This window comes from Geotrypetes seraphini, chromosome 12 (genome assembly GCF_902459505.1).
Source record: "Geotrypetes seraphini chromosome 12, aGeoSer1.1, whole genome shotgun sequence".
In the NCBI taxonomy this organism is placed as follows: domain Eukaryota; kingdom Metazoa; phylum Chordata; class Amphibia; order Gymnophiona; family Dermophiidae; genus Geotrypetes; species Geotrypetes seraphini.
The window spans coordinates 102,208,812-102,225,340 of NC_047095.1; the positions used below are offsets into that span (position 1 = coordinate 102,208,812).

The 16,529-nt window shown below is 41.2% G+C and overlaps 1 protein-coding gene across 1 annotated transcript in view; it reads left to right on the forward strand.

Annotated features, from left to right (window-relative positions):
* LOC117346193 (vomeronasal type-2 receptor 26-like) overlaps positions 1-15,438 on the forward strand; it is a 57,892-nt gene extending 42,454 nt beyond the window's left edge. Inside the window, exons 5-6 of the mRNA XM_033915596.1 lie at positions 10,017-10,143; positions 14,535-15,438. Coding sequence (XP_033771487.1) covers positions 10,017-10,143; positions 14,535-15,427 — 1,020 coding nt within the window. The 3' untranslated portion in view covers positions 15,428-15,438. The remainder of the gene's footprint in view (positions 1-10,016; positions 10,144-14,534) is intronic.
* Positions 15,439-16,529: the final 1,091 nt, after the last annotated feature.

The window sequence follows — 16,529 nt, forward strand, 5'->3', positions numbered from 1 at the left end:
CAAATTTAGGGGCATCTGTGGCATCTAACATAATCCCTGCTGCGCCCAGCTCCTGCACCCGAACTACCCACTGTATTAGTGGTTCCCCAGGCTGCTGTGTAAAGCGTGCCATCATATCCATGATTTCATTTGGAGTAACATCCTCCCTAACATTATCTCTAGTTAGATTTTCTCCTGTTTGCAGATTTCCCTGTAATCTTTGTCTCCTCACAGGCTCTGCTTCTAAACTTTCTGCCTGTTCTCCTTTAACACATATATCCTCCTCACTGTTATTATTATTTGAATCCCAAATATTCCCATCCCATTTGTTTGGATTCCAATCATTCGGCAGATGATAAATTAAGATTTTAACTTTTCTGTAACTCACTTTCCACCTGCGTTTCTTGTATTTATATCGTGCATATTGCATAGCTGACTGTTCTATTACATTTTGATAGGTTTCTACCTTATCCATTAACAACTCATTCTGACATTGTAGCATTGTAATGGCATGCTGTTGTTTATTCCTTTTCTTTTCCAGCTCTTCTAATTTCAATTGTAATTCCTGTTTAGCTTCATGCAAATTCCTCCAGTCTGACAAAATCATCCTTCCTTGTCTAGGAATTACTTCTTGCTCTTCTCCTTTTGAGATTTTCACCTTTTGTAAGGAGGCACATAATTCATGTGGATCCCCACTTCCAAAAGTACAGGATTCACACAATCCTGCTTCTACAGACCACTCAGTGGCCATTAATTTTCCCATAATTTCATTCCCATTTGGAATGGAGGGATTGGGAGCCTGCTCCTTAACCCCTTGTTGGTTTCCTGACATCATTAGATCAACCCCACTTCTGGTACCAATTTGTTTCGCCACTAATTTCTGTCAAGTGGGATGATCAGAAATACTCAGGAAAACACACAGACAATATAAAGCATAAACAATAACACTTTAATATATATATATATATAAGAATAAATTAGCATCACCGTATCTCACGTAAACCCTCCCTTCACCATTCGGAATCCCTCAATGGATAGGCGAGTAGGACACAGGAGTCTGCCCCTTTAGACCTGATGTCTTGGATAGCCGGCTAGGATTCTAATTCTATGGGCTGAGTTTTTCTCTTTTATAGAGAAAAACTGCTGCCCTCTTAGTAAGACAGTTGGTACTGGTCTTTTGTTATTTGTTTTGACAACATATATTTCAAGGAGGTCAGATACTGGTTTGGTTTCCCTGTCCTCTTTGATGCTACCCAGGAGGTATTCAGAATGTCATAAGGAGGTGTTGAAGTAAACCGGCTTTTCATCTGGTTTCACTCTTTCTTTGATGTGATGTAGGCAACATTCAGGTCAGAATGTCAGATTGTCAGATAAACAGACTTGTGGATTCATGTCGGTAGCATGCTGACTTTCAGTTACCCCCCTGGCCAGTTCCTTTGTTTGGATAACATTCAGGTCCCATCTGGCGTTACTGTCCTTTTGAGGTTATTAATGAGGTGTTGCAGGGACTGGTAAACGGCTGGTCTTGCTCTTTTGTTCTCTGTTTTGGTAACACCCAGGTCTGTCCTTACTGATGTTATTTGAGTGGTACGCAGGCAACTGAATTTAGGGAAAAGCTGTTGGGTTCTTAGTAAAGCATTTGATGTTGTCAAGGTAACACTAAGGTTCAGGAGTTCAGGTAAGCAGACTTGAGGAGACATATAATATTCTGAACAAAATTATCAGTAATATGCTGGGGTATAACAAGGACTTAGTATAACTTATAAGGGGGTTATGGTAAGATGTACATCTGGTACCCTTCATATGAAGTTCACAGCAGTACCCTCTAAGGTGCCCACTGCTCTGTTGGATATCTATGTGGCCAGTCCATCAAAATACTGAACACCCCATGTCTAAATAGGATTGATTTGGATGTTTTCAACTTGGACATATTTTTTTTTTTTACAAAAAAATGGTAATTAAAATGTGGGTGTTCTTTTGGCCTAGATATCTTGGTAGCCAAGAAGTCAAACTAATTGATTAAAAAAACAACTGATGATCAACAGTCTGCCATTTGAAAATATCCATTTGTGCATCTCTAATTTTAGACATTTTGTAGAAAATATCCAAAGTCAGATTTAGATGTCCTATCAAAAATGGTGTATTATATATTTTTTTTTTGTTGTTCCTGGGTAATGTGTTCTTTCTTAATTGCCTATGTCACAAAGTATAGAAAATGTCTATCATTCCCCTCAAACTTTGCTTTTGTGACCAGGACATTGATATTTTGAAGTTTACCTTTTCTTACAGAACATTCCAGATTGATTCCAAGCTGAGCAATTTTAGAGGTCCTTTTACAAAGGTATGGTAGGGTGAAGAGAGCCATGAAGTTTGCTATCCTAAGAATTTGGTGGGAACCCATTGACCACTCAAGCAACTGCTTCTTCCAAACATCAGACTAGCAAGCATGCATCTGCAATCACATATCCAGACATTCTTTAATCCATCTCTCTGGTGCCATGTTGTCCTGAGTGCCACATCCCCAATCTCCCAGAGAGAGAGAGAGAGCATCTGTATTCAGAAGAGAACATCAAGTCAGCAAGTGAAGGAGATGTTGTACATCCAGTTTACAATATCAGTGGTGCAGCTGATGAGAGAAACCTATACTATCTAAAGAAGAAAGACTTTAATGGCTTGAGAAGTCTTGGTCTCATTAAGTCCAATGCTGTCTTAGTAAAAAAATGACAGGGAAAATCAAGTAAATATCAAACGGTATGCAAAATAGGGAGTGAAAACTCAAATATATGATTAAAAAAAACACTTCCCTTTATAAGCAATACAATAGACTTGAAATATAAGCTTTACATATGATAGGATAGCTCAGAGACATGGAGGGGCACACCTGAGGATAGCCCCCCCCAACCACTTCACCACCCAATCACTGCTTGAGCCTTCATACTTTTAAGCTTATTATATATATTATATAGGGCACTCTTTAAAGTTGAAAGGGGATAGATTCCATACAAACGTAAGGAAGTTCTTCTTCATCCAGAGAGTGGTAGAAAACTGGAATGTTCTTCCGGAGTCTGTCATAGGGAAAAACACCCTCCAGGGGTTCAAGACAAAGTTAGACAAGTTCCTTTTTTTTTAAATTCTTTATTCATTTTCAAACTTACAATAAGTGTGACAATATGTCCAAACAAATTAACAATAAATATATCACTTAATAATCATGAATGATATAAATGATATCTCCCATCCTTCCCACCCTTTCCTATCATATAATCAATACCTTATACAATAAGTAACAATAAAATTACCCCCCTCCCCCTCTCACAATTGAACTTGTAAATTTAAGGGAAAAAATGTCATCTAATCAGTACAATACTTTGTTAATGGCTCCCACACATCTTGAAATTTCCTGAAATATCCCCGCTGTATTGCAATAAATCTCTCAATTTTACAACCATGACATAAGGAATTCCACCATAAATTATAATTTAATCTACTCCAATTTTTCCAATTATACGTAATGTTGAATGGCAACCCCAGTCATTATAAGTAATAATTTGTTATTATTTGTAGAAATCTGACTTTTTGTTCTCATTGCCAAGAACAAGAACGTGCACTGGTAGGGCTAGTCAAAGTTAAGGCACTGGTCTTTGACCAGAGGGCTGCCGCGTAAGCGGACTGCTGGGCATGATGGACCACTGGTCTGACCCATAAGCGGCAATTCTTATATTCTTATCCTATATAATAAAACGCTAGCCGCGCATGCGCACTCAGACCTGCGTGATCTGTGATCCGTAGGTCCGTGGTCATAGTGCGTATGCGGCGGCCAGACAAATCAGGAAAGCACAGCACAGCCAGCGACTCCCCCCTCCCACCCTTACTCACCGCCAAAACCACAACCGCCAAAGCCTCCTCCTTCTCGCCGCCTCACTCGCGTTTAAATTGAGAAAAGTGCTGTACTGCGCTAACGCTGGCTTTGCCGTCTTCAGTCCACTGCAGCCCGCCCTCTCTGACTACTTCCTGTTTCTGCTAGGGTTGGCCGCAGTGGATAGAAGATGCTGAAGCCAGCAGTAGCACGGTGCAGAGCTTTTCTCTCAATTTAAATGCAGCGACTGGGAAGGGGGCGGCGAGTAATGCTGCTTCTGCACAGGGAAGTGTGTGTGGGGGGGGGGAATGCTGCTTCTGCACAGGGAAGGCCAGGAAATGCTGCTGTTGCACAGGGAAGGGTGGTAAATGCTGCTGCTGCACAGGGAAGGCCAGGAAATGCTGCTGTTGCACAGGGAAGGGTGGTAAATGCTGCTGCTGCACAGAGAAGTGTGTGTGTGTGTGTGTGGGGAAATGCTGCTGCTGCTGCACAGGGAAGGCCAGGAAATGCTGCTGTTGCACAGGGAAGGGTGGTAAATGCTGCTGCTGCACAGAGAAGTGTGTATGTGTGTGTGGGGGGAAATGCTGCTGTGTGGGGGAAATACTGCTTCTGCACAGGGTAGTGTGTGTGGGGGGGGGAAATGCTGCTGCTGCTGCACAGGGAAGTGGAGGGGATGGAGAAGGAAAGGGGGCCTGGGAGCAATCTTGGTTTGCTTTGGGGAGGGGAGACAGAAGGGTGCCATGGAGAGACAGAAAGACAGGCAGGCAGGCAGCGCATTAGAACGAAAGACAGACACACAGAAAGACAGCAGGCAGGGAGAGAGACAGAAAGAAAGACAGACAGACAGGGTGCCAGAGAGAGAGAACCAGAAAGAAAGAAGGACAGATAGCAGGAGGGAGAAAGACAGAAAGAAAGGAAGAAAGAGACAGGGGCAGGGAGAGACACAGAAAGTAAGAAAGAAAGACAGACAGACATATATACTATCACCCGTTAATGTAACGGGCTTAAAAACTAATTACATTATATTATATTACATTACATTAGAGATTTCTATTCTGCCATTACCTTGCAGTTCAAGGCGGATTACAAAAGATTAGGTAAAGAATAGATCAGGTAGAGTCAGAGAGTCAGGAAAAAGATAGGAACAAGGAAGGTATTTGTGATGTTAAGACTTTTTAGTGATTTCTTGAAGAGAATGGTTTTTATTTCTTTTCTGAACAACTTGTAGTCGGTGATTGTTAGCAAAAGATTGGAGATTTGGTTATCCAGTTTTGCTGCTTAAGTGGCTAGGAGGCCGTCGTAAAGTTCTGTATGTTTAACTTCTTTGATTGCAGGGTATATGAATGGGGTGTGTGTTTTTCTGTGTCTGGTTGAGATAGTATGGAGCAGTTGTTTGTTCAGGCCGGGCTGTCTCCTTTCATAGTTTTAAATAGTATGCAGTAGAATTTTAATAATATTCTTTCCTGGATTGGGAGCCAGTGTGAGTTGATAAATGCTTCGATAATATGGTTGTGCTTCCTTAAAGAGTAGACAAGTCTTAGGGCTGTGTTTTGAATTGTTTGTAATTGTTTGGTCATGGTAGCCAGGCAGGGGAGATAGAGGATGTTGCAATAATCTAGAATACCTAGGATTAGGGATTGTACTATGAGCTGGAATTGTGTTCTTTCAAAGAATTTACGGACTTGTCTTAGGTTTCTCATAATGGAGAAGGATTTCTGTATTGTTTTATTTATTTGTGGTTGCATGGTGCAGCACCTGTCTATTGTCATTCCTAGTAGTTTTAGAGTGGTTTGAATGGGGTAATTGATAGAGCTGATTTCTATGTTGGTTATAGTTGGGGTTTTGTTATTTTTGAGGAGGATGAATTTTGTTTTGTCTGGATTGAGTTTCAGTTTGTGGTCTTCCATCCAGGTCACTACTGTTTCTAATGTTCGGTGTAGTGTGTCTGTTATGGTGATTTTTGGTTGATTCAAAGGTATGAGAATAGTGATATCGTCTGCATAACTATAGTAAGTTATGCCTAATTTGTCAAGGAATAACCCAAGGGAGGCAGTATATAGGTTGAATAGGGTAGGGGATAGTGGGGATCCTTGTGGTCCTCCACAGGGGTTGGACCAGGGTTCAGATTTTTCTTTATCTGATTTTACTCTGTAAGTTCTGGATTTAAGAAATCTTCAAACCATGAGAGTACTTTACCTGAGATACCTATTGTATCCAAAATTTGCAGTAGTATGTTATGGTCTATCAGGTTGAATGCTGCGGTCAGGTCCAGTTGTATGAGAAGCATTTATTTCCTGTGTTGAGGTGTTGTCTAACTGTGTCCATAAAGGAGCCTAATAATGTCTCTGCGCTGAAGTTGGTTCTAACTTGGATGAAAGTGTGCAAGTCACAGATCAGAAAATAGTCACCAAGCTTTTTCTACCTTCTTCATCTATCAAGATGGGCTCTGCTTCTGCCACATTGTGAGCAGTATGTTTGAGGCAATTGGAATCAGCTGTAATTCAAAAGAGTGGTGTATCTTCATTGACAGCTCATCTAGTTCCTGTGTAACTGGGACTGCCATAAATCAGAAGACACTCTGGAGCTAGACAGTTATCTGACAGTGCTAGAGAGTGGAAAGATCACTATTAGTAGGGTAGGTAGGTACGTAGAGGAACATAGGGGGAAGGACAAAAGAGAGAGAGACTGGACAGTGGAAATGCTCTGAGAATGGTTCCCATTTCTGTGGTACTACCACAGAATGATCCACCATATCCATGGCATTTCCAAGGGATTTTTTGAGGCCTTCCCAATACCATGGTAACTGTGATATTACCATGGTAGCAATTACTTTGTCATTCTCAAGTTCCAACTTCTGGAGTTGCTGCTGAAGCCCACTCCAGCCTATCCAAAACCATCTTGTCAACTGCAGGACTCAGACCTTAAAAATCGGTCTGGAATGTTCTCATGTTCTAAATTACTTGAGTTTCAATTGAAGCCTTCTCAAACCCTTCCTAAATTGAATTTCCATACCACAACCTAATTTAATTACTTTAATTGGTGATAAACAGTGTAGTAATTGACCATATTGGGAACCTACAAAGAACACCATCCAAATCATACCTATAGAGGTACCTACCAGTATCTACATCCAAAGTAGGCATGTTTTATCAGCTTTAGTGTACTGGCAGATCCAGAATGCAATAATATAATTCTAAGAAATTATATTAATGAAATCTGACCCTGGGAGACTGTCTGCAGATAGATTGCATGGTCCCTGCCCATTCAGTCTAACAAAATATCATTTTACTTAGAATGTTACCAAATGACTTCTACAAGACCAGTACTTGAGATTAACAAAGAACCTTTTGCATAGTGCTGGGGAGAATCCTGCAAAGTTCACTTTTACTTTTAATATTAAATATGTAGTTTCAATGCATGTGAAAAATCATGATTTTCTTCTTAAACCCATGCAAGCAATCTTCAACTGCCTAGTACAATAGGAGGAAAAACTTCAGATCCCTAGCTGTTGCCAGTTGTTAGAATTTGCCAGCAAACTTAAAAGGGAAGATCTTCATCAATTAAAATACCTCCAACCTCCTATCTATTATATCAAAATTTTCTTATTTACTTTTCACTTTTCTTATCAAATATATCATTTAAATAATTTAAATATTTTCACTTTTCTTATCAAATATATCATTTAAATCAGTGGTTCCCAACCTTATCCTGGAGGACCACCAGGCCAGTCAGATTTTTGGGATAGCCCTAATGAATATGCATGAGAGATTTGCATATAATGGAGGTGACAGGTATACAAATCTGCTCCATGCATATTCATTAGGGCTATCCCAAAAAACCAACTGGCCTGGTGGTCCTCTAGGACAGGGTTGGGAACCACTGATTTAAATAATTTAAATATTTGTCTCAAGTATTTAGCTTGTTGTACTATGAGAAATGCTGAATGTCCAATGTAGTTAACTGTCCACTGCCGGCAAAGGCACACCCACGTTTAGCATCTGCTGCTTCAGGGCATCAGACAAATATGGAACAAATTTGACTGGCAGCCATCCCTTCTTGCTCACAAACTGGCTATCTCCTAATGAATATCCAGATCAGTGCCTAGCCCAGAGACTGCGTATGTCACGCAACATAGCCAGTCACTGCTCATGTTCATCAACAGATTGGCTAAGGCACAAGGCCAGAAAGACCCACCTAAAAGGCAGGTCTATCATTAGTCATTAGCTTTAGCCAGCCAACTGATGAAAATTGGCTTTTGCCAATTAAGTGTAAGCTGCTGAACATTGACCTGGATATTCATTTCTTGTGATCTCATCATTGGATATCCAGGATCATCATCAACTGTTTTCATATAGGGCCCAAATACTGTGTCTGAATTCAAGAAAGCTTGAGACAAGTATACAGTATTGGATCTCTTAGGAAGAGGAATGGATAGTACATGGCATGGATGAATACTGTGGCCGGGCCAGGCTCTTGGCAAGCGAAAGACCCGGCTCGAACCACAGGCAAGATTTTGGGCATCTTTGATTTGGTTGGTGAAAAGAAAAACACATAATCTTTCTGGATTCAGTTCAAAATAAGGTTTACACTTTATTTGTCCACAAGAAAACCCCCCCATAAATATCAGACTTAAATCCAGTGACAATTTCTCTGCAGTTCAGTCTTCACTGCCACCTGGGTAAAGCATGCATTCTCATTATTGTGTTTCATTTCAAAGTTCATCACCACCAGGCTTCATTTGCCTCCAATTCTAATGTCCAAATAATATGATAGTCTCTGTTGGGACCCCTACCCGCAGGTAGCTAGATTCCCTCTTAGGTAGCACTTGCCAGCTTACTCCCCTCTCCTAAGGCAATGCCTGGTATATCATAGCCAGTCCAAACAATACACCAAGATGGTTTTCATTGACTTTTGGCTTCTCAGCTTTCATTGCTTTTCTCTCTTGGGATTTCTCCCTTTCTGCCCAAGCAGTGGGGTTGGAAACTAGCAACCCCTGTGCATAAAATTGTGCTATGCCCCACCCCAAGTTTCCAAGCATCCCTTGCTTCTGCACGTCAGTTTAAAAGTTTGTTCAAGGGATTGGCTAATTCCCCTAGCAGTTGTGCTTAGTCCCTGTTTTTTATCAGCACTCTTCCAGCACCAACAGGTTCCTAGCTCATTTAATATTCTGGTTAGAGAAACGTTGCAAAGAACAATGCTGGGGAGCAGTTTCATTACAACCCCATGCCTTCTTCTGGCAAATTATATTCTTTTGGGATATTAGCATGGCTCTCCTAGCCCATACTACTGGTATCACAATCATACTCAGCTATTTCCATGCTTTCTGCATTTACATTGTCCCATTCCCCTCCCCCTTCGGGGTAGTTAGAAGTGCAGACTGGCCAAGTTTCCCTTCCCCCCTCTGTAGCATTACTTTGCCTTTCCCTTGCAAAACCCTCTGCAAGGTCCCACTACTTAGCTGCTTGAGGAATTTCTGTTTGTCCTTCTCTGGGTGGCAAAAAGCTGCCTCTCTGTCTAAGTGGAGGGAATGTCCAGCCTGGAGCTGTGGGCTGGACTCAAGTCACTCTTCCAGCCACAGCTAGGGTTAATTTATTTCCCTTCCACTTCATATGTGCTTGCAGTTCGCCAGTGTAGCCCCGCCCCTTCTGGGTTGATTCTCTGTTTCACAGCTTGGTATTGCAGGAAAACTTCTCTGCTCGGGAAAGGAAAAATGGCAATTAGACTGTGGTTTGTAAGCCCTCCCCACTGGGTTACCTGGTGGATGGCTCTCTTGTTTTACTCTACCTAAAACCCTATTCTGTGGCTGCTGAACTGGCTTAGCTTTAGGGATTGAGGGTTTTAGAGCAGGGTTTTTCCAATACGTAGACTGAATAAGCCAAATAATCTTTAACTGTCTTCAGTTTCTTGTTTTTTATGTTTCTGTCCTAAACAACTCCCCAGAGAAATGGCTTCTTTTTAACTAGTTAAATATAACTTCCTACAATGTATGTGTTCTAGGAATAAACTATCAGCCAGTAAAATATTGCTACACTAGATTGATCCTTCTGGAAATAGATCTCTAAAGGGCAATTTGTGATATCTGAAGAAAAGATCTGACTAGCTCCATAAATTGACAGAAAAGTAATATTACATTTTAAAAACTACAGTACTCTGTGGTTTGTTTGTTTTTCTCAACCCTCAGATACCTCCAGAATCCAGATGCAGTCAGAGCTGTGCTCCTGGCTACAGGAAATTAACTAAGGAAGGAAAGCCTGTCTGCTGCTATGACTGTATTCCCTGTCCAAGTGGAGAAATCTCCAATGAAACTGGTGAGTGATGTGTAGCACATGAGGTTCATGCTAGCAGGTTATTCAGAATCATGTCTGCTCTTTGAGATTTAGAAGAAACAAATAAAACATATACTGAAAAAAGACCATTCAGTCCAACATTTGGGCCCAGGTTCTATAAAAGCCACCTAGCTGATCTAGGCACCTGACTTAATTATTTAAAAAGCTAATTGGTGCCAATAATAAGCAATTAGTACCATTTTCAAGCACCTATTCCAAGGCACCTACCAGGGAGTGGATTGTGGGTGTGTTTGTAATGCAGGCTTCTGTTTTGGACTTAGGTGCCTAAATTTGGAACTGATATTAGACCAAAAAAAACCTAGAATAGGGTAACCCAGTGGCATACCTAGCATATATGACACCAGGGGCCATGATTTTTTGACACCCCCCCCCTGTATGAAAAACATGATTTTTAGTAACAATCCACATCACACAAGAATGTACCTAGGAAAAGGCAGCATCTTACATACTTCAGTGAGCAGTACATCAATGAATGCATCCATTGTAAAACTAAACAAGCCAGGCTAGTACAGATCAATCCTACACAGTCAATCCTAACAGAAAATCATGTCTTTTCGAACACACAGAACACAGAAAACACTTTCGCCTAGTATGGAATATGTCATCACAAACTAACCCCTCCCCCTTTTATAAAACTGTAGTGTGGTTTTAGCCTCAGTGGTAACAGCTCAGATGCTTATAGAATTCTGAGTATCAGAACTATTACAACCACGGCCAATGCTAAAAAACGCTCTACAGTTTTGTAAAAGGGGAGATAAAATAGAAATACATAGACAAAGGTTAAACTGAAGCACCAAGAAGCTGGACTCTGCATACAATGCAACACCACAGAAACAGCGCTGCATCTCCCCTAAAGCAAAAAAATAAATAAATAAAAAAATTTTCTACCTTGTCGTTTCTGCTTTCCTCATCTTCTTGTCACTCTCTTCCTTTCATCCACTGTTTACCCTCTCTCTGCCCCTTCTTTATGGCATCTCCCTCCTATTCCCCTTCCAGAAACTTTATGCCTCCCCCTTCCATTTCTCCCTTCACCCCCATTGGTCTGGCATCCATCTTCTTCCCTTCCCTCCTCCAATAATCTGGCTTCTCTCTCTTCTCATCTTCCCTCTCCCACACCCCCATGATCTGGCATTTCACTCTCTCCTCTCCCTTCCCCCCACTTCCATCAGCATCTGCCCCCTTTCTTTCCCTCCAACCCAATTCCATGCAGTATCCCTCCCCCTTATGTCTCTTTTCCCTTTCCCTGCACACCAATTCCATCAGCATCTGTCCCTTTCTCTCCCTCCACCACCCTTCCATACCACTCTGATCCCCTTTCTCACCCTCCACACCCTTCCATACCACCCTGACCCCCTTTCTCTCCCTTCACCTCCTTGACCCCCTTTTTCACCCTTCCATATCACTCTGACCCCCTTTCTCACCCTTCACCATGCTTCCATACCACCCTAACCCCTTTCTCTCCTTCCACCACCCTGCTATGCTCCTTTTTCTTTCCACCAAATCAGCAAGGTCCCACGATAATAATAATAATAATAATTTATTTTCTTGTATACCACCGAACCAGTAGTTCTAGGCGGTTCACAACAGGAAAATACTGAGACATTTCAGCACATGGTACAGTTTCATAGAACACACTATCTACGTACAATCTAGAATTATATAATAAAAATAATACAATTGTTTAAAAACATTCAAGTACAATATTAAAAATTATAAAAAAATTAAAAATACTATGACAATATGAATAGAAACATAAGACCTCATTTAAATATATCAAAATTAATATTCTTATTTGTCAAATAATTTCCTAATTAATGATTTCCTAAATGTAAAGTAAGAATTAGATTGAACAATCATCGGACTTAGCCAGGAGTTTATCTTCCCAGCTTGATACTCCGAAGTCCTGTCTAAAAAGGTCTTAAAATGACAGGGTTTTGGAGTAGGGAAGATGAACTTTCCAGAATTTCTAGTTCCATTTGTTGAGTAAGAAATTTTCAGATAGTGGGACAAATATGAAGGAGATAATCCAAAAAACACCTTATAACAAATGCATCCAAACTTAAAAAGCACTCTGGCCCCAAAAGGCAACCAATGCAACTTGGTATAAAAAGGACTAACATGACTGCTTCTGCTCTGGAAAAGTTAAGTGATGACGCAGGGAGTTGTGGCAAGGTCCCACGATGACTGCAGCTGCCGGTCCACCCCCCTCCAACGTCACTTACCTCTTCCAGAGCAGAGGCGGTAGACGCAGTCATCGCGGGACCTTCCTGCACTTCAGCGCAGCTGCCGACTCTGCTCTGGAATAAGTATGGCAGCCGCGCTGAGGTGCCATTTAGAGCAGAGCGGAAGGTTCTGGACCCAGCCGGCTGTGCACCCTCTTGGAGCGTGCACCCGGGGCGGACCACCCTCCCGCCCCCCCGAGGTACACCACTTGGGTCACCTAAGGTTAGTACACCTACAGGCTCCTAAGTCCTAAGTGTATCTTAATGCTTATGTTACAGTTGCTGTTTATAGAATGGGGCTTTTATCTTCTAAAAGGTCAGTTAATAGGAATGTCCATCCTTTATTGGTCAAATTCAGAAGTACAAAGGGGAGGAGAATCCTAGTATATAGTGCAGCAGCATGAGAACCTATGGAACTGGGTTGAATTCCTACTACAGCCCCTTGTGACTCTAGGCAAGTCACTTAACTCCTCATTGTCCCAGGACCATAATACATACTGTATGTGTATATAATATGTATACCACTTTGATTTTAACTACAGAAAGGTGGTATATCAAGTTCTATTTCCTATCCCTACTTGAGCCCACTTCCATAGATAGTCCTGGCAGAATTCTGTTTAAAATGTATGAAAATTCTGCATACAATATTTCAAAATTCTGCAAAGTTTATTGGTAGTGTTTTTGTTTAGATTTTGCTGTCCTGAAAATCCTTCCTGCCTTTTCCTTTCTCAGATTCCAACATCCTGAGTTCCTTCTCTCACTCCAACTGCAGTTCTATCTCCCTCTAAATCTTGCCCCTCTCTCACTTGCACCCTGAGTCCCCTCTTTGGCTCTCTTGGTTTGGTATCTCTCTCTTCTTCTCTTCACTGGCTAAGAATATCTTCTTCCCTTCCCATCCCCTTAATGGTCTTGGTCACTTTCTCTTCCACTCTGTACCATACCATTACCCCCACTTACAGGTCTAGCATCCAGGAGGGGCCTAAGGTTACCCAGTTGGCCCAGGTGCCTCAGGCACCACCTTTGGAAGGCGTTTGAGGCACCTGGGCCAATCAGGCCCTAAGGCCCACCGTTCAACGGATAGCGGGCCTGCCAGATGGACGGGCTTGGGACCCGTCTGTCCAGCCAACTTTTTTTCAGGTACGGGGTTGTCAAGGGTTGGGGTGGTGTCGAAGGGTCAGTGATGTGGGTCACTAGGTCGGCGGGTGGGGGGGCCAATCAGGGGTTCGGGGGGTGAGCCGAGAGCAGTAAGGCCTGGGATCCCTCCTGCCCTGATCGAGTCAGGGGTGGGGTTTCTGCAGGGCAGGAGGGCTTGGGCTCCCTCATAGAAACATAAAGTATGATGGCAGAAAAGGGCCGGCGGCTCAACAAGTATGCCCACTCAAGAACCCTCCCTCAGTAAGTCTGACCTCCCTTAACAAGTCTGCCCACTCAAGAGAATCCATCTTATAGACATAACACTGTAGCAACCCCACTTGTTTGTCCCATCGTCTATTGAATTCAAGCACGCAACTGGCCTTGACCACCTGAAGTAGTAGACCATTCCATCAATTACCCTTTCAGTGAAGAAGTATTTCCTGGTGTCTCCATTAAATCTTCCCCCTTTATGTTATAAATATGAAAAAATGAATTCAGAAATATTGTCATAATAAACTATTTAAATTAACATGGGATCCATTGATGAATTTTGTTAACTCTGATTAGATTATGCCTGTATTAGTTACATTATGCCTGCCTATTTGATTTGCACACTCAGGGAGGGTGGGAGGGAGGGAAGTGATAATATATTTTGTTGTATTCATTGATCGAATCCAAGTACTGTTTTATGATATTAATTGTATGCATAATTTAAAGCACTTTGCTTTTGTTCTCAAATTAGGGAGGGAGGGAGGGGGAAATTTTGTAGTATTCTTTGATCAATTGTAAGTGCCGTCTATGATATTAATTGTATGTAGTATTAATTTTCAATTCAAGAACAGATTTATTTTTTTTTTAAATGAAGCTCATCCCTATTCTAGCATAACCTACATGTCAGAGAAAACAATATCTTTAAATTTTAAAAAAGCAATATTTAGTTATTCTCCTACACTGATATCAATTTTTTAATGATAATAAAATATTATTTTTTCTTAGATATGGACAACTGTATGAAATGCCCAGAGGACCAATGGCCCAATGAAAAAAGAGATGTCTGTGTCCCAAAAATGATAAGCTTCTTATCCCATGAAGAACCTTTGGGAATCATTTTGACACTTATCAGCATTTTCTTCTTTCTCATCACTGCTATCATTCTAGGAATCTTCATAAAGTACCAAGACACTCCCATTGTGAGATCCAACAACCGGAACCTAACCTACATTCTCTTAGTCTCTCTCATGTTCTGCTTCCTCAGCTCATTGATATTCATAGGCCATCCTGATGAAGTGACTTGTGTTCTCCGACAGATTGTCTTTGGAATAATCTTCTCCATCTCTCTATCCGCTGTCCTGGCAAAAACAATCACTGTAGTCATGGCATTCCAGGCCACCAAGCCTGGAAGCAAGTTCCGGAAATGGATGGGTTCCAGGGTCTCATACTCTATAGTCTTTTCCTGTTCCCTTCTTCAAGTTCTCCTGTGCCTTGTCTGGTTGGGTACCACTATTCCATTCCCACATCAAAACATTCATTCAGAAATTGGAATAATATTAATTGAATGCAATGAAGGGTCAGCAATTGCATTTTACTGTGTTCTGGGCTACCTGGGATTTTTGGCTGGTATAAGTTTTATTGTAGCTTTTCTAGCAAGAAATCTACCTGGTAGTTTTAATGAGGCCAAACATATCACCTTCAGCATGCTGATGTTCTGCAGTGTCTGGGTTTCTTTCATCCCAACATACCTGAGCACCAGGGGAAAGTATATGGTAGCAGTAGAAATATTTGCTATTCTGGCCTCTAGTTCTGGAATTCTGGGATGCATCTTTATCCCCAAATGTCACATTATTCTGTTGAGGCCTAACAGAAACAACAGGAAATACATAATAAAATAAATTGACTTAAACTTCTTTGAGTGGGAAAGAAAGCAAGAATAACATTATCATAGCTTAGAAGAATTTACGGCATTCGTAGAAGATATTACATGGCATAGTATAGATTTAGTACAAACAAGAGAAAAATCCAACAGGAACTGCAGCAAAACCAAGCGAAAAGCAAAAACCAAATACAACTGCAGACTATGTACAAGATGCAGGCACTGTTTATTTCAAACTCTAATGGTATATACAACCTTATTACCAACCGAGGGACCCGACACGGTCCGTGTTTCAGACAACAAACCTTCCTCAGGGGTCCGTGGTAGATAAGGTTTTGCAACAAACAGCATTTAAGGAAAAAACAAGTGCCCGAACGAGTGTAGTGCAGGATTGTAAAAAACATTGCAATCCAGCACTACACTTGTTTTTTCCTTTAATGCTGTTTGTTGCAAAACCTTATCTACCACGGACCCCTGAGGAAGGTTTGTTGTCCGAAACATGGACATTAAGGAGATGGATTTGTGAAGAGGAAAGTTTTCACTGACTTTCTGAAGTACCATAGATTATCTAGCAATCTAATAGTTGTGGGGAAGATGTGCTAGCTGTACATTCAGTGATCTCAAGAGGGCTGAACAAGGATAGACTGGGAAATTATTCTGAAAATGGTAATATTGAGGCACTCTCTACCTTATATTTTTTAGTTTAAATGCATAGGGCCATCATGATGGCAAAAAACATGCGTTGATTTTTAAAACCTACAAATTGACATGCCAGAAACATGCCTAAATGCTGAGTCATATTGTATTCAATTGGATTTGCAAGATATTTGACTACTATAAGAAATTCTTACAACAGTAGACTTTCAACTTCTTTGTTCATCTCTTAGTCTTCACCAATTATTTTTAGTGCTTTTCTTCTTTGCAAGGATCAATCTAATTTTAAAGCCATCCAATGAGCTTACATGTTAAATGGCATTTAATACCTTATATTAGACATTAAGAACATAAGAATAGCCTTACTGGGTCAGATCAATGGTCCATCTAGCCCGGTATCCCATGTTCATGGAGATCAATTCAAGACACAAGTACATGGCAAAAACCCAAATAGTAGCAGAATTCCA